Source organism: Drosophila mojavensis, unplaced genomic scaffold, assembly GCF_018153725.1.
Source record: "Drosophila mojavensis isolate 15081-1352.22 unplaced genomic scaffold, ASM1815372v1 contig_231, whole genome shotgun sequence".
NCBI lineage: Eukaryota > Metazoa > Arthropoda > Insecta > Diptera > Drosophilidae > Drosophila > Drosophila mojavensis.
In genome coordinates, this window is record NW_025318772.1 from 5,417,343 (window position 1) to 5,436,255 (window position 18,913).

General features: G+C 44.9%; 2 protein-coding genes across 5 annotated transcripts in view; one reads left to right on the top strand and one right to left on the bottom strand.

Annotated features, from left to right (window-relative positions):
* Positions 1-18,913, bottom strand: part of LOC6575043 (ankyrin repeat domain-containing protein 50) — a 33,606-nt gene that overhangs the window by 2,015 nt on the left and 12,678 nt on the right. The window contains exons 2-5 of one of the 4 annotated variants that reach the window (XM_032730346.2): positions 13,757-13,839; positions 626-6,247; positions 257-561; positions 6-192 (exon numbers count right to left, since the gene is read on the bottom strand). In XM_032730346.2, the coding sequence (XP_032586237.1) occupies positions 6-192; positions 257-561; positions 626-6,152 (6,019 nt within the window). In that variant the 5' untranslated portion in view covers positions 6,153-6,247; positions 13,757-13,839. Of the gene's footprint in view, positions 1-5; positions 193-256; positions 562-625; positions 6,251-13,756; positions 13,840-18,913 lie in introns of all 4 variants that reach the window. The other 3 variants (XM_044007904.1, XM_032730171.2, XM_032729919.2) reach the window with 3 other exon arrangements.
* LOC6575044 (phosphate-regulating neutral endopeptidase PHEX) lies at positions 6,432-18,317 on the top strand. Its single transcript, XM_002001028.4, has 2 exons — positions 6,432-6,615; positions 15,047-18,317. The coding sequence occupies exon 2, from the start codon at positions 15,592-15,594 to the stop codon at positions 17,599-17,601; it is 2,010 nt and encodes a 669-aa protein (XP_002001064.1). The 5' UTR covers positions 6,432-6,615; positions 15,047-15,591; the 3' UTR covers positions 17,602-18,317.

The following is an 18,913-nucleotide window of genomic DNA, read 5'->3' on the forward strand; positions in this document are numbered from 1 at the left end:
CTTACCCAGCTGATGCTCGTTGAGATCAGGCAGCACCTGGGAGTGGCGCTGATGCGCGCCTGCAACACCATTCATGTTCGATTTGTGAGCCGCTGCGCCAGAACTTGAGGCATGCTTTGAGTTGACCATCAGATTGCGTGAGCTGAGCTTGCTTTGTCGCTGCAATTGCTGAGTGAAGGTGAGCGGCGCCTGCTACAAATACGAATAAAGCATATCAGAAATTTGTATTTCTTTGACGTATAATAGTTAAACTCACATCGTTGCTGCTGCCCGTGGATTGACTAGAGATGACGCTCTTGCGCTTATGCAAGCTGCTCGTATCCGATTGCATTGTGTTCTGATAGAAGTTGTTCGAGCTGTGCGTGGAACTGGAGGCATTCAGAGCCTGCAAGTTGCTGCCATTGTGCACCGTTGCAGTGGTGGCCGCCGAGCAAACCGAGGAAGCTGAGGCGTGTGCTGGGTACGGAGCTAGGTTTTGGTGCAAGGGCAGCGCCGGCGGCTGGTCCGGAGAGCGCAGCATGCTGGCATGGAATTTTGCTTCATTGGGATTACTAGCTTCATCTAAATGGAGGATAAGGGATTTAGTAACAAAGCAATATACTTCTGCGTCTGTTATTTTTCTTACTTTTGGTATAGCTTTCAAAGATCTTGAGTATGCTGCTGCGACTAGACTTGGCCGCCAGCTTAATGGGCGTGCGTCCACAGTGATCCGACTTGTAGGGATTAGCGCCATACTGCAGCAACGCGATGACACACTTCTCGTGACCTTCCTGAGCGGAAATGCCCAACGCTGTGGCGCCCTGTTTGCAGGCATGATCAGCCAGGGCGCCATAGTAGAGCAGTATATTCATAACATCATGATTGCCCTGCCAGGCGCACGAGTGGAGCGGTGTTCGTGCTTCCAGGTCCATTGAGTTGACATCGGCGCCAGCCTCGATCAGTGTCTTCACCATGTCAGCATGACCCTGCCAGGCGGCCACATGCAGCGCAGTACGCCCCTCGCTGTCGGGTATATTAACATCTACATTGGTCATGTCCAGCAGGTATTTGACAGTATCGAGCTTATTCTCCAATGCCAAGATGTAAAGTGTGGTGCGTGAATCGGCGTCTTTGGAGTTGACATCGCAGCAGAACTTCAACAGATACTCCACCGTATCCATATGGCCCTCCAGGCAGGCCAGACGGAAAGCTGTCTTACCATCATGGGCCTTTTGGTCCACAAAACTGGAATGTATGTCCAGCAGGGTCTGCACGCAACGAAGACGCCCCTCTTGTGCGGCCAAATGCAGTGCAGTCTTTCCCTCATTATCGCACTCATCAATCTTGGCACCCGAGTCTAACAGCTGCAGACACACCTCATGGAAGCCTTCAAAGGCAGCGTAATGCAATGGCGTCCAGCCGGCATTGTCGCGATGGGTTTCATCTAGCCCGCGATCCAACAATTGACGCACCGTTTCTACATTGCCTTGGGCAGCCGCAATGCTTAGCACTGTGCGACCCTCAGAGTCCATGCAATCAATGCCGCAACCCCAGAAAAGCAACAGGCGCACCACAGTTGCATGACCCGCCGTGCAGGCGGCCCACAGTGGTGTACGACCCATGAAGTCTGCCAGATCCGGATCGGCAGCATTCTCGAGCAAAAGCTCACAGACCTCGGCGTTGCCCTCAAACGAACTGACCAGCAGCGGCGACATGCCATCGTTGTCCAGCTGATCCGTGTTAGCGCCATGATCGAGCAGCGTGGAGATGACTTTGCTGTAGCCGGAGGAGCCGCACAAGGCAGCTACACACAGCGCACTGCGTCCATCCAGATCCAGATGGTTGACATTGGCGCCATTCTCCAGTAGAATCTCGACAATATCATAGTGACCCATGTATGAGGCGGCAATCAGCGATGTGCGGCCCTGGCGATCCACAGAATTGACATCCGCGCCCGACTCAATCAACAATTTCAAGATATCCTCGTGGCCGCTCCAGGCTGCTGCGCGAAGTGCAGTGCGTCCCTCTTTGTCGGCCAGGTCGATCTTGCAGGCGGGTTGTGCTATGAGCAGCCTAACCACCTCGCTGTGCCCGCCCCACGATGCAGAGCGCAATGGTGTCCAGCCATCGCGATCCGCATGGTTGACATCCACTCTCTTCATGCGTCCGGTACCATCGTTACAGGGCTGGGAGAAGCTCAGCAGCAGCTTAATTACCTCCAGATGACCATTCCTCGAGGCTATATTGAGAGCTGTTTGCCCGTTATAGTCCTCAATCTCCAAGTCAATGGGGCTCTTGCAGGCATTGAGAGCTCGCTCCAGCAGATGATGATTGCCATCATTTGCGAGAATATGGATTAAGGCCTTGCCCTTGTGCAGCTCAATGTGATGCGAATCGGACAGCTGATGCAACGTGCTCGAAGCGTTCTCATCTTGGCTTTCATGCGGTGGCTCACTCAGCTCCGAGGGGCTCATCGTGCGCTGCGTCTCCTGAAGGCAACTCTTCTCGCTGGACAACAGCAGATCTGCCAGCTCAAAGTCAATGTTCTGGGACTTCTCTGACAGTTCCGGTGACATAAGCGAAGACTCGGATGAGTTTTGGGTGTCAGCGTTGTTGATGCCGGTCTCGATGAGCAGCTTAAGCATTTTGGCATCCGTAGGCAGGCTTGGTTTGAAAAAATCGCACAGGAATTGCGCAAATGGTTCGCTAAGCTCGTTGGTAAGAAAGCGGTCCAGCATCGATCGCGTCTTGGGCAAAAAGTTGACATCGTTCTTAAAGTCGTGCTCGCATTGAGCGCAGCAGTTCAAATGATTTGTGTAGAAGCAGTCGCTCAGGTTCACGCGTGACTCTAGCAGCATCAAGATGAGATCCAGATCAATGTGCCGGCTGGTCAAGTACTCGCCGGACTTGATGAGATGATAGGCGAACCGTCGCACTGTGTTGGCGCATAACGTGTCCGCCACCAGTAAGTAGTACATGGAGATCATAACGTGGCCCTCATTAACATCGCAGATAAACTTTTTGGTTGCGAACTTCACATCCACCAGCCAATCTGCGAAAGAGCTGTGGAAAATCTTCAGGCGTTGCGAATTTGTGTCATATGCCAAAATGTTGCGCATGAGCTGGAGACGCTTCTCAAACTCGTGGCCATCGATGGTGTAGTTGTGCGTGCGTAAACAATTGAAGAGGAAGAGCTTGTCCACGTAGCCGGAGGAGGCCAGGAGTACATTGAGCAGTGGCCGTATTTTCATGTACTGCTTCTTATTGAACGACTTCTGGCAGATGTACAAATAGAGGCCGTTCAAGGTGCAGGGTATAAGCTTGATCTCGCGAAAGCTAAAGAAGTTGTCCTTGATGCCATGCAACACCTTTTCCAGGTACAATATGCAGCCATTCGATTTGATATAGAGCTGATGCAGCGATTCAATGATCTCCTTAGTTAACATGATGCTGTCCTTGAAGTCGGAGTTCAATCGATTTATAATATACTCCTGCACGTCCTTAACCACATGCGATTTGCGCAGATCATCCAGAGTTATCTTCTTGAAGCCTGTAAACATTTTTGTAATTTGCTTTGTCTGCTTCTTGGTGGTGCACACCAGGAACAGCCACTTGGGAAACAGATGTATGTGGTTCGAGAGCAGCTCGGCCACGTTGCGACTCTTGTGACTGGCCACGGTGCCACGGCCTCCCTTCAGCGTGGATATGAGATTTCCCTCATTGATGTAGTTCTCATCGATGGAGTCTATGAGCAGCAGCAATGCGGTCTTTGGTGGCGTCAGCTCGAGCAGTGGAAAGAGCAGAGCCTTCTTAAAGCACTCATCGGGATTCTTCTCGATGCTGTCCACGCTGAGGCACTCCAGGATCTCCGGATTCGACATCAGCAGCTCGTAGTAGCCATCGGCAATTATGGTTCGACAGCTCTTGGTCTTGGGCAACGGTGGTGGCAATGTGCTGGTGCTATTCTTAATCTTTGGCTTCTCGCCAGGAATGGGGGGCACACTTGCTACAGTTGGAGTGATCTCTCTGGGCAGTTCCACACGTTCCGCACTGGCACCAAAGTCAATGAGCGGCTCTTCCTCTGCCTTTTCCGGCTCTACTTTTGTCGTTTCCGGCTGATTCTCATCCTCCTGTGGCTCCTGTTCCGTTAATTTCTTGTCCGCTTCCGGCTTGTCTTCGTTGTGTTTCTCCTGCTTGTCATACTTAATGGCCGCCTCGATCTCGCTCTTCAGTTGCTCACTGACCAAGTCGGCTATATCTTCCCCGCCGCCCTGCTGTATTGCTTGGCCGTTGCTACTGGTAGCTGCGGCAGTCACCTGCTTCGCCGGCGATGAGACGCCGCTGCCGGTGCGACCTCGCTTCACTGGTATCTTTGACTTGGACTTGACAGGACTGCTTTTGGCAGCATCCTTTTCTTTTTCCTTCTCCTTCTCTTTCTGTTCCATTATTAGCTTCTGTTCCTTCTCGCTGCCTGTGTCCTTGTCCTGTTCGCCGCGTTCCTGAGCAACCGTGTTCACACCACGCTTAGGCGGATGTGTGCCATAGCTGTTGTTGCTGGGCCTCTCCACCAGATCTGCCAGATCCGGCGAATGCAGATTTTGAGTTGGCGCTGGCTCCGACTGCTGGCGTGTTAGGCTCGATTTGCCTGGCTTCTGAGTAGTCGAGGTGCGTCGTTTTTCAAACATATCCAGCTCCTTGGTGTCGCATTCGGTGGCTCCGCGCTTAAGCTCCTCGATGAGTAGATCTTCAGCATTCTCGTTGAGTGTAATATTATTCATTGCCTCATCCAACTTGGATTCCTGCTGCTGTGCTTCCTCGCGCAGAAAGGAAAAGCCCTCATCAATAATCTTCTGGCTGTCATCTCGATTTATGAGCGAAGCATGGCTGAGCAACTGCAGCACAATCTTTCTCATGAACAGCGAAAGGCTGTGACACTCGGGATTCTGCGACTCGATCAAATAGCATGCCAACAGCTTGCGATTGAGTATACCCTTGGTGCCTGAGTTGCCCTTCATGATAGCCTGACAAATGGAGGTCTTTCCGGAGCCATTGGAGCCCAGCACCAGGCAGCCATTGTAGCTGGAGCTGGATATGGCAGCCGCCTTAGCACGCGCTGACACATATCCGGCACTGGCCGCACCTAGAGCAGCCGGCATAGGCTTCTTGCCAGCCGTCCGTTGCTCCAGGCACAACGCGATCTTCTTTAACACCCACTCGCGGTGTATATAGACGGTGCTTACAATGCGATGATTACTGGGTTCCAGTGGAGCCAGACCATTGACTTCCTTGTCCGGCGAGTGTTTCCGTTGCATCAGCGACTCCAAATTGGCGGCTGTTTCATGCGCTGGCGGCTGTTGCTTGTCCAGCTCTACGCCATCCTCCTCGGGAGCGGAGCTGCCTGCAGCACCATTTGTTGGCGCCAGCTCGAGTGCAAAATTCTGCTGGACCAGATTAGCAAAGTGTTCTTCGCGTGCCAAATTGGAGAAACTCGAATTGGGACAATCTCGACCGCTAATCTCCAGCTTCTTATGCGCTTGCGTGGTGTCCTTCAGAAAGTTGAGGATGCGTCGATCCTCCAGCTGCTGATTGGGCGTAGTGTTGGCACCCAGCGAGGCCGGCTGGTTGTTGTATTTGGAACCGCCGACCAGAGCACTGGTGGATGCATTGGCGTCCGTTTCTCGCTCCACTTGGTCCTCTTCGTCATTGGCATCCAAATCGGTGACCTGGACAGGATTGCCATTGCGCATGCTGGCCAATCGATTCGAGTCCCGCAAATTAGACAGCTTGGCGTCTGTCGGTGGTGTCTCCATGACCGCACCATGTCGGCTCCGTTCGCTGCTCTTGTAACGATCCGACTTACGCAGCGGCGTCGCATATAGCATCTCCTTGGGCATGTTGCCAGTAATGCTGCCAGCATGATGTTTGTTGTTCCCCGGCCCCGAATTGCAGTTGCCTAACGAATTGGAGTTGGCATTCGGATTACTATTGCCGATATGGTTCAGCAGCGGCTGTCCCCCAGCCTGCGAGGACTTCTGATGATGTGGCTGCTGCTGCTGCTGCTGCTGTAGTTGTTGATGCTGCATTTTGCGCACGGATTCATTATACATGGCCTGACAGGGCAGATTCTCGTAGATGTCATTGCGCAGATTATCGTTGTCTGTGTGCTTAGACATTGTTGTTGCTGTTGTCTGCTCTCGGACTAGTACCAGCTTTCGAGTATTTACACAGTGGCTTTATCCTTGCGTTGCGTTTGAACAAAGTCTGCTGTCTGCTGCAATGAAACAAAGTACAATTTTATTGTAGGCTTTAATTTTGAATATTATGAGTTTTAATTTTTTTTTTTTTTTTTGCAATCTGTCGTGGAATTTGTTGATTATTTTTATATTGCCTTTAAGATATGCTATATTAGCTCTTATTTAACTAACGTGTCTTTTATGTCCCTTAGAATCTTCCTCGTTGGCTTTACATCGCACCTTGTTGCTGTTCGTTTTTATGATGGCTTCACTTTTTATAGCATCCCGCTAACAATTGACCTGATTTTGCGGACACTGTCAACCCTTTGGCACTCTTCACACATTCACACACATTACCGTAAAAATACATCAGAGGGCTGATACCAAAGTATACCCATATAGAGTAAGTATGCAAAGCGAAAGAGTGTAGAGTGAGTTTGAAACATATTCTTTAAATCCACAATGGATAATTCTCCTTAAGTTGTCCAATATTAATTTAAAGTTATTAATACGCTAGAACTAGAGCTTTCGAAATGATTTCTGTGAAGCTGTGAATTCTTGAGTCGACCCTCGTATGCACAATCTTCTCATTATATTTTGTAGAGCTTGTCTCTGGCCACAGCCTTTTGTTCTCGCTTTTTATCTGGGCCCGTTTATGTGCAATGTGCGTGGGCGGCTTTGGGTGGTTTCTCGCTGGCTGCGCTGCTTTGGGATCCTCGTGCTGAATGCTGCGCAAATAACACTCTTTATGCTGCAAAGTTTTTATTTTAAACTTCAATTTAGTCGTTGCGTTTCGAGCACTGCCTGGCTATGTTGTGTCTTGGGGCTGCTTGGAATGGGTTGCTTGGGGTCGAGTAATGTAACTAATGATGCGCTGGGTGCTTGTTGTGCAAGTTGCAGTTGGAAAATGGAGCAAATTCAGCACGTTTGCTGAACAAAATGGCTGAAGCGCTAAGGCTGCCAGAGACCTCAGTGTGCTAGTCGTAAAAATCGATGAGAACACAAAATGATTTACGGCTTGAAGTGTCTGGTGACGTTGCCAGCAGAAAAGTTGCCACAAAGTGTGGCAAGCACAATAACGTCGACGTTTGATAAATTACCATAATGTAACTAAGTCAGACGTAAAATCTTTTGATTAACCAAGTGACACGATACGACACTCACACATACATACATCCCGACATACAAATGTCCTGTCGGCCATTCGTCAAACCCAAATGAAAGGTCGGTTAGCCGAGCTTCTGTCCGTGTCGGCAGCAACCACAAATCCATCCCACAATTTTTACGGTGAGTTGCATGGAGAGCGATTCTCAAGTTACAGTTAGCTTAAGTTAATTACCGATGCGTGTCGTTTGCACCCAGGGGCAGAAAAAGTGACCCACACATATATGTATTTGAATGATTTCTTAAACAGTTGATTTATACTATGAAGCAGAGTTGAAGCAGCACGATATTTATTTAACATTTGTATAAATAAATCAATTTATAAGTATGAAATATAAGTAGCCTTACTTGCTCTCGACTGTGAAAAGTGTCTATAAATTTAAAATAAATTTTCTTCTTTTCCAAGGCACTCCTTTTTTACGGGCAACCCATAAAAAGTATGGATAACCCAGCCAAGCTGAACTAACATTCACGCTGCTGTGAGTACCAGCAATCAGAAACAATCAACTTTGCTCTCATTCACTGCGCTTTCAATTTGCATAAAACTATCCTGCAATCATAGCAGTTTCTCATTTATAAATCGAATTTGATGCCACTTCCATATTTCAAATGGTAATCCAATAGTTTTCATTGTTCTTTCTTTCAACAGTCGGCAAAAGCTTAAAAATACATACATTTATTTACTCAGATTGCATTTATCTTAAATTATTATGTAAAGCACAGTAAATTATATCCTGGTAGCTGTAGCCTGAGAACGTACGTGTGCGCTGAAAAAGCATTGGAATTCTAAAGTCGACTTTGGCAAAGTTTCATCACTTTTTTTTTATCCTTTTTAAAAGTTTAATTGGATCGCTTGTGCAATTTAGTTAATTAAACATACGACAGGCATCTAAAAACGCATCTTATTTGAATAAGCTAATGGAGGTAAACGTTGAAACGCTTTTCACCTTTCAATCACTTGCAGGGGCTTTTACGAACTTAGTCATAAAACTTTGCTTTTCAGGCTGAATATAAAATGTATACCTGACAGCAAAAACGTGCAGATATATGTATACGTATTTGTAAGGAAGTAAAGACTTTTGGAGTTTATGAATAATTTTTTGCTAAATATTTTCGTTCTAGTTGCACATAAATAAATTCAAAGGTCATTACAATTTTTAAAAATGTATTATTATTTTGGCTGTCGAAATCAGAAAAATATTCTGTGAATTATATGCGCACGTTGTAAAAATATCATCGATGGGCTGCCAAAATGAAACGTAAACAAGTGAAGTGCTTCAAACAAAGACGAAACAATTTTAATTAATTGCGTAAAATAAATAAAAGCAAAAGAAGTATTTCTGATGCCGAATATATGTAAGTATGCCAGGAATGTAAACACACCAAGCGCACACTCAAATGAATAAATAAATAATAATCATTGCACGCCTCGCAAGCGGAGCACATGGCATATGACAACAACTGTATCTACATCTGACTTTGCAATTGTATCTGTATCCCAAACTGACAGCAGCTGCCTGAACTTGGCCAGCGTGAGCGTGGGAATTTGTAAATTTTCCAGCTCCTTGCTGCGTGTCGCATTAATATTAAGCGAAAAAAAAAAGAAATGATATGAATATATACGGAAAACTTAGCAGTGAAACAAACTTTTGACGTTTGCCAGCTGCAGTTTGCACCGCTCATAATTGATATGTTGCAGCTACAACTGTAATCTGCATACTGTATAAAATATTTATTAATCAGCCCTCTCTGCGTGCGCGTCAACACTTTAAGGACGTCTGACAGGATACGCTCTAGTCATTTGCATTTACATTCAACTTAATCATTATTCCTGCTGAACGTATTCATATATTTTGAGTTTAATTCGCTGTTGCTGCTTGCCTTAAAATAAAAATAAAATAAAATATTCCATGCATTGCAAATACGAGGCATGTTGTTACACAATACAGCTGATATGGAAGCGTGGGTGTGCAATCAATGTCTGTCTATGCTGTGCTAGGTATGACTGCTGTTGCTGCAGGCAGCATCCTGGCGCTCAATCAGCACAGCGATTGTGCGAGCAAATATCGAATCAAATATTGCTACAAATGGTTTACTAGCACAGCCAATTCCACATACAGGTAGCAGATAAAATATCTATGCGCAGCAGATGCGGACTTTCAAATGCTCTATAGCAAAGGGATTACAAACTAAAGGAGAAGGAATTACACTAAATGCATCTATCCACTCATTCTAATATTCACAAAAATATTTGCACATTTCAACATCAGTTTCAGCGCTCTTAGTCTATTTAAGCTCAATTTATTAACTTAATCCCATTTGCTATTTCGACATGTATTCCTTACAATCAGGCTAGCTAGTTTGTCGATAGCCTGTAAAAAGTGATATTTCTAAAATTATATTTTTCTAGTTCGCACGAGTTGCTTTCACCTAACAAAGCCGATTAAGGGCTTGCATTTTCGCTTCAATTGAATATCTACCATATTTTCCTTGTATCCTTTCAGGGGCAGGTATATCAGCAAATTCTATATGTAAAAAGTTTTGTATACACACGTATGATACCCTGGATACACATTTAATAATATAGTACATACAATTATATGCTTTTTAATGGTTTAGAAAAATCATATTAAAGAAATATGAAATCAACTGTAACAATATAATAAAGCCCTTCATGAGCACAGGATATCGAAAATCGCTGGGCAGGCAAAAAATTGTTGAAAATTTTAGCTTAGAGCAACATCAACAGTGAGAGAGAGAGAGAGCAGCAAAAATAGCAGCATGAGCAGGAGGCAAAGGAGCAGCAGGAGCAGCAGCAACAGCCAAAGGACAAAGAGGAAAAGTTTCGCATTGATTTTCTAGTTGCTGCTGCAGCGGCAGGCACAGTTAGTTTTATATATGTATGTATATATATTTATGTATATATAAAAAGAAAATAGTTCCCGAGACGTAATCAAAACGAATGTGGCTCGAGTATTAAATGCGCTTAATTTTTGAAATACTATACGGATGTGGTGCGGTGGTGCCGGATGCGGCTGTTTAGTGTGCTTATGCGGCTGCCAGTACGCCCACATTTGTGAGCTGCCCCTTCGTTTGTTGTCCTTGGCTGCTACGTGACCAGAGCTGGCATTGTGTTTAGCGTTTGGTTTGCGGCGGTTGCTGTGGCTGCAGCGGAAGTGAATTCAATGCGGGCTCATCCAAACAGGGACAATACGATGCAATGCGATGTTGCAACGTACGAGCCGCAGGGCGAAACAAAACAGGATGTCAGGAGCTTTTCAGGATGCGCCCAGTCGTCCCCAGGGGCATTTGACGAACGCTTAATTAAACCTTAATGTTTCATGACCGCCTGAAATGTGAGCAGATATTCATAAATCATTGAGCGGCATTCGTCCGACAGCAACAATGTCCTGTTTGTCATCCTTTCAGCTGGCTGCCAAAGGACACACCCAAAAAAGTGCATAGCATTTGTATGCGAGCAAATTCCTGTTGCCTCCGTCCTTAAAAGCTCATCAACATTGCTCTGCAATGGGGAAACTTTTCGCATATTCTTTTATTTACTCTGCACATTTGTAAAGTTGAGTGCTGAAAGATAAACTGCAAACGCCCCATTGTTATTCAAGCAGTGAATGCACTGGAATTAGTTCAACTGCAGTTAAATACCCTGCCATTGAAGAGGCCCTAATAGCATCTACCTTGTCTCATCTACCAGCACGATTTAGCAATGTTTCTGTTGCACAAAGTTTATTTGAGTTATATTCAGTTAGCAGTCGTTCTACCAATAGGTATTTGATAAAATGGCAATTTTGGCAGCAACAAAACAACTACGAAAACAATTTACCATGCAAAAACTAACGCTTATCAGGAGCATGACAACAATATATAATCTGTCTAATAGAAATATAGATCTCTTTGGGGACGCATTCATTTTAACTATGCATTTTTAGTCATAGAATATTTGAGGCAGGCCCTGCTGTCTGACAGCTAGATAAATTGAATATTTTATACCTTATATTGTGGGTATTATGTAAATTTCGATGCTAAGCCAGACGAGCAGTCCGATACTCAATAGAGGCCTACCTAATTTTGAACAGTAAACGTAAGCTATAAGTTAAGATCTTAAGCTTATATGCATTGCTCTTTAGAAATTGGGTATTTGTCAGTCGAGCATTGTGTCGACGGAGTCTACAAAGTTGTTTTCATGTAGTTGCATTGTCTTCGGTAGCCGCTCTCGACCCGACCTGGGTTTTATCTATGTCAAAATGGTCGCACGCACGATATTGTGTCTTGTCTTTTTCTTTCCTTTTGTGCGCCTCTTTCTCCCCTTGTCATACTCAGTTGTTGTCTCTTTCTTTGTCCCTTGCTCTTCCACTGTTGTCAACTGGCTCGTGCTCGCTGTCGCTTTGTTGTTGTTGTTGTTGTTGTCTGCATATTGACATCGTTTTGACAAACAAGGTTCCTCGCTCCAGCACACGCAGTGCACCACCAGACACTCGCACCGCCAGCACCACCCGCGTGACTTTATTTCGTTGTGACATGTGCAGAAACACGCACTTCATGGACCTTTTGGCATTTCCGTTTCCTCAATGGGGCTTGGCATATTTTCAGCCTGTCTTGTTTGTCTTTCAATAAATGTGCGCGAGATGCGGTTCACAAATTCTCCAATTAACTATAACAAGCAAGAGCCAGCAAAGAGCCGTAAATTCCTGGACTTTTCGCATTACATTTTATAAAGACTCTTGGGCATCCTTTCACTACTATTACTTATTTGCAACTTTTATGGAAAAAGAGAAATTCAAACTGAAAATAATATGAAATTCATTGAATTTGAATAACGCTTGATCCACTCTCGCCGTGTAAATGTCTGTGACATGTCGCGCGGCATATGAAAACGATGTATGTAATTTGGTAGTAAATATATGAGTTGTTTTTATCTGTTTGCCGAGTTACATTTAATCAAATTAACAAACTGACAGAAGGCATACAACGGAGATGGCTCCAACGTACCCAAGATAGCTTGGCATTGGCCTGACATTTAACAGCTCGTCGTCCATGGCTTTATTTATTGATGAGCACACTGAGGACATTGTAAGGAGCTTGGGCACAATGTTTAATTCAGCGCATATCGTCTGTATGGCATTCAGCTGTCGAAAGGACACTCAGCTTGGCATTTTGCTTTCGTTTCTTTCTAGCGCTCGCAATCTAATTGAATTGACAACTTTCGTTGGAGCCGACTCGTATATAAAAGAGCATTACTTAAAGCTTTCATTCTGGAAGCGAGGAACTACAAATAATGTAATGCATGTCACTGCCTTCTCGTTTCAGGCTTTAGCCGGTCACTCGAGTTACGTCCTGGAAAATGCCTGCGCACGTTCGCATGACTCAGTCTGTCTACCTTCTTCGCCTCGGGCTTAATTAATGCTGAAGCTGATTACATTTACGGTGGCTGCACCTCCGTCCCCTCCTGCTCCTCCTCCACTGGTCTGCAGCATACGCTGCGAAGTGTGCAGCTACGAATGTTACCCATTTTGGCATTGATTTAGCCACAGCTTTGTTTGCCTTTGCTACCCCAAGCGCAGGTTGGCTTTAGCTCTACCTGTGACACGTTCCAGGGCAAACAGAAGGCAAAATGACAAACTGCAAACAAAATGGGCGTGATGGGGCGTGCGTAAGCTTTGGGTCAGCTTATTGTCGCTAAATTGCAACAATTCCGTTGCCCGACGTCCGTCGACCAGATTTACCTTGGCCCCGGTGCAATTTCGCAATGAAACCGGATTTAAGTTGACATTAAGTAAATTGCACAGGTGCTCTGGCATCAGAGTCAAGTGCAGGGCTACTTTTTATATAGATGGCTGCAATGAAATCTACATACATCGCCGGCAAAGAGCTATTGATTAGTTGACATAGCATATGACAGTGACTGATAACCCTTTAACTAGTCAATATATATGACTGATTTGTCAGCTGCCCATCAGATAGACACACTTCACATCCGGCATAAGTGGCATTTGTCTATGTGAAATGATAAGTGGTAATTGAGAAGAAAAATCCGAGCTATATATGGGTTCATCTGTCGAGTATTTATTAACTTCGATGTGACTAAACAATTGCAGTTGATTCAGATAATCGATTTCATTTCGAATCCATTTTTGTTATTTATATAAATTATATTTGTTTGTCAAAAGCCATATTCTCGTGGTGAATCACATGTTTGAATGGCTTTTATAAATGTTGTATCAAAGTAAATAATAGAGTCAACAGACATGCTTGTGTAAACAATATCTGTGTAAACAATATCTTTAGTCTATTTTGAGAAATTTAAATAAGTAGTAAACTGAAGTAAACTGTTCTTTACTTTGCATAATTGACACCGCACCTACCTAATAGACGAGAGACTATTTCATTTTCATCTAGACGAATGAATGAGTTAGCAGTGAGAATGCTTCTAGAAATATACGCATAGCTGAAAGAGAAATTAATGCAGAACAGATGAGTTGTGGGGTTTGCTATACCAATATTAGAATTTGTTTGTATTGTTTGTATACAGAAAATATTATAGTATATAAATATTTATATTCATATAAATATATATAAAACATGTGCATTTAAGCAAATTACTTTAAGTTATCGTTGTTACAAAATTCTTTTAAACCGCTTTAAAAACACCAAGAGCAATATTAACAATCGGCTCATTGTTAATCTACTTGCTAAAAGCTGTCTATTATCTAAACTTAATTGCATTTCACAGTTTCTATTTTTGGTTTTGTGCAATTTGTGTTTAATTCAGTGCACAGAAATCTGATTTGCGGCTGCATTTGATTTAGTTCTGTTGGCTGTTGGCCAAATGCATTTGAACACAATGCATAATTAAAATTTAGCCAATAACAATTGAATAGCTAACTCAAAAATCTTTAACACATTTTGAGTGGGTTTAAATCTCAATGAAATCAGAATTCAATTTTCTTTAGTGTCTTTTATATTTCATAAGTGAATCTATTTATTTATTTAATTGAGCAGGGCTGACATTTACATTAGCTTCAGTTGCCGGAAAATGGATAAGTGCCTGCGAATATTTCATTTCGACTCTTTGGCATTTAAAAGACTTTTTCATTCATTTATCAAATAGTCGAAAATCGATGTGACCCACTTAGCTAAATGAAAATGAAAATTTCATTGATGATCATCGATGGAGCATTTTATGTTTGCCATTTATCGCGATGCGCTAATCAGAGCCACGATAGCTTTCGTGATGGATGATGCTAATGGCACGCCATCACCCGCATCAGGTGTTTGTGTGGGTGTGAGCAACGACGCTTAAGAGCATCACACGCCACAGGCTATAATCATCAAATGCAACAACAGCAACAACAACAACAACCGCAACAACAACAACAATGTCTTCTACTCGACTAAAGCTTACCCTATTAGCACGCTGCCAGCTCAATATATTCCTAAAGGGTAAATTTTCAATAATTCACACAATCCATTTTGGCATCCTTAATCTGTAATGGAAAATTGATATGTTCAACTTGAGTTGCGCAAACTGAAGTAGTCGACTCGATTGATACTCTGTATTCAAAAACATGAACAAGTTAAGTCTATTAAGTCTATTATTTTTACGAAATATGAATTTGCACTTAAACTTAATAAACCCATTTAATTTGTTACAGGGTATTATTGAGCACCACCATTTTGTGTAAATTTGTCCTTTGATAGAACATGAATTTCAACTTGACGACAGCCAACGAACGAAGCTGCCAAAGTTGAGTTTTGTGAAGCTCAAATTAAATCAGCAATGGCAACCGAAACGGAACCAAACGTCACTCAACTCCACAGTCTTTGACATTGATTGGATTAAGCCGAGAAGAGTTGCTCTGGAAAGCCAGCTAGCTGACTGGGCCATAACCGCGTTAAGAAGAGCTTTCTAATCATTGGCAGCCACTTGCACTAATTGCCAACAGGATGAAAAATCAAAACAAAGAAAGAGAGGGAGAGAGCAGCAAGCATAGAGCAACAAGCAATATTCAGCTGTGTATATCTGGAGAGCTCTTCATCCATGCCAGTGAAATGAAAACCAAGCTGCTGCCAGCCAAGCATTGAAGGCGATAATGAAATATCGCCTGTTGCGCAAAACCGAGCGATAAACGCAATGGTTGAGACGCCACGCCGTAGCTGCCTCAACGGTTTGAAGAGCAGTTGACATGCAACTGTCGCTATGGAGTGTCGCCGTTTATTGAATTTCCTGCTGCCATTGATGCTAGGCATATCTGGCACATGGCTGCTGCCCATATCCCCCTTGGAGTTGATGGAGTTTGACTCGAGGTTTCTGGCACAAGTGCTGCGCAATGTGAATGCCAGCGTTGAGCCTTGCGAGGATTTCTATGGCTACGCCTGTGGTAATTGGAGTGCAAACTACGAAAACACTCAAAGCTATTTGGATATGCCTGGCTACATGGATTACAAATACAACACACAACTACTGAACGCTTTAGAAAGGCACAGCCAGCAAGGCGGCATCTATGAGCTGCTATGGGCGTACTATGTGGCCTGTCGTGACTTGGAGCAGCCGGCACTAAATGAGCTGCTGCACTTGCTGGAGCCTCAATTGGGTCTGGAGTGGCCCATTTTTCGAAGCAATCACAGCGAACAGTGGCGCAACGAAACCCGATTCGATTGGCTGGCCACGCTGGCCAAGCTGCGTATCTATGGCCTAAATGGCGTCTTTATCAAACAGGATGTAAATGTGCGACGCGAAAATGGATCGCATTATGTGTTGCTGTTGGCGCCGCAACCAGCCGATGCGGACCCGTTGGGTGAACAGGAGGTAGAAGATTTGTACGTAGCCTTTGGACTGGATGAGCCACTGGCCAAGAATCTGACCGCCAAGTTAATGCAGCTGGAGTGGCGTCTAGGCAACATTACGCTCCAGGAAGCTGAACAATCGACGGACAGCCTGACCGAGTGGACATTCGCAGAGCTACAGCAACGGCTGCCCCAAATTAATTGGCGTCACTATTTGGCAGAACTACTGGATGCAGATGTGGCGGATTCAGTGCAGCTGTTGCAGGTAACAGCGCTCAATGCCAGCTATCTGGAGCAGCTGCAGCTGATACTCGCAGAGAGCTCCAACGAGACAATCTGTTATTATCTCATGTTCAAGCTGCTCTATGCATTCAACGAGGAGTTGCCGCCAACCGGCTCGAATGAAACGCGCTCCACGGCCTGTGTGCTGCAGCTGCGCGGTCACATGCCACTGGCCATGAACTACCTGTACGAGCTGCACTACTATAGTGAACGACGTGCGACAACTGATGCGGCGCTGCAGAAACTGCAGCTAAAGCTAACCAAGGAGTTTGAACGGCTGATCAACGAGAACTATTTGCAATTAGATGCATTGGAGCTGTCCTATGTGCAGGAGGAGCTGCACAGTCTGCGCCTCAAAATAGGCAATATTCCACAAGGCCTAACAATGTCCCAGTTGATGACATACTACAAGGACTTGCAGCTACAACACAATGATTTCTATGGCAACAAGTTGCAGTTGCTACGGTTTTATCAACGGCTCGACCAACAGCTGCTGACCAACCAGCCAGGCATGTGGCCGGCCCATGAATACTATCAGCAGGACGCAGTCGTGGCACGCAGCTCGTCCCCAGTGAAAATCTTTCAAAATGCCGTGCTGCTGCCACACGGCTACTTGCAACTGCCGCTGTACGATGCTCGCCTCTCCGACTTGTTGCAGCACGCCCAACTGGGCTTCATTTTGGCGCACGAGCTGCAGCATGCATTTGACTTATTTCACATTGTGTACGATGGCCGAGGCAACTACAATCAAACCGGGCTGGCGGTGCTACAGCATTTTGCCAACTTCACCAGCTGCTATACCGAGCACAATGCCCAGCAGCAGCTGCTGCTCTCCGAGAGCATGTCGGACATTGTGGGCTTACGCCTGGCATTTGCATCCTACTTTGATGGTGTGCCACCCACTGACCGCCCACCCGTGGGCAATTACACACAGCAGCAGCTCTTCTTTATCAACTCGGTGCAATTCTTGTGCGCCAACATGCAAGAAATTACGGGCATGAGCATCACGCAGGATGCGGAGCACGGCCTGCATAATGAGCGAGTCAATCGCAATTGGCCGCATCACGAGCAATTTGCCAACGCTTTCAACTGTGCTGCCGGCCAGGCCATGTACCAGGCGGACAAGTGCCGGCTGTGGTGAGCTAGAGATCTACTACGATATAGAGTGTTGCGTGCGCCTAATATAGTCAATATCGATTAACAGTCAGCACAGTTTATGCATGCTGGCTGCCCAGGTGCATATTAAGTAGATGGAAAAAGTGTTTTATACACTCAAATGAGAGCTATACGCTTTGAATATATTAAAATTATCTACTACGTTATCTAAATACATATACAAGTTATAATTGATTAAACACAAAGTGAGTTTAAAGAAGTCAAGGAATTATTTTTGTTCTCTTGATCAGTCACTCGAATTGAGTAGAGAGTATCCACTAGGTTAGTGCTTTTCCACGCAAATGATTAATATGAGCACGTAAATGACCTTGGATGGCATAAGGTAACAACCACTACAACAACCAGAGTCCACGCAGCAATAACAATAACGTGCATAAATTACGCGACCTCCATTAATATGTAAATGCGGCCACGCCCTCATTCATCCATCCATCCGGCCATCCATGATGTCAGCGCTACATTGTCAAAAGGCTCAGCTTGCTGTGCAAATTATCCGCATCAGGCCAAGGAACCAATTGGACGCGGATCGGGTTAGGGCGCAGTGGGCAGCGGGCGCGGGCAATGACTGTCATATGTTGTGTTATATTGTATTTTATTTAATTTATTGTCGCGCATATTTTGACGGCAATTTATGTGGCCCACGCACGTGTTGCATTTGGATGCAGTGCTCGCTCGAAAGCCAGCCAGCCAGCCGAAGGTGCGGGGCACGCGACTTGAAAGTGTTGCAAATTTAAATTGTGTCAGTGGTGACAGTGCCGCAAATGCGCCATATGCTTGGGCATGGGCATCGGTATGGGCATTGGCATGGGCATGGAGCATGGGCATGGTCATGTCCGACACTTGATACACATTTCACACAGAGTATAAAAAGTTAAAACAGAAAAACTACGGTCGCTGCACAGTGGGTCAATTTAACGAAAACCGTTATGAGTAATTTGCAATATATATTTATCTGTATAAGCTTCGGTCTTGTAAATAATTGAGTCAACTATATCCAACTATAGGGTATCCTTGAGCGAGTCATTCAAATCTACAAGCCACAGCCAACATGTGATACAATTTCGATAATAATTTCAAGCATTTCTCGTTAATTTTCGGCCACTGTTTTCGACTTTGTAGGGTTTCAGATCCGACAAAGAACGCCGCTCATATATTTCAAAACAAATGACAGCCGCGGGAGCCATGCAAATGCCACACATTTGGCCACCAGTGCCGGCATCTCACCAATTGGTCACTTGATACACATTGGACAAACCGGTCGCCCTGTAAATGTTTTC

Coding starts and splice junctions, on each gene's coding strand:
- LOC6575044 (XM_002001028.4), top strand. CDS start 15,592: ATGGAGTGTCGCCGTTTATTGAATTTCCTGCTGCCATTGATGCTAGGC.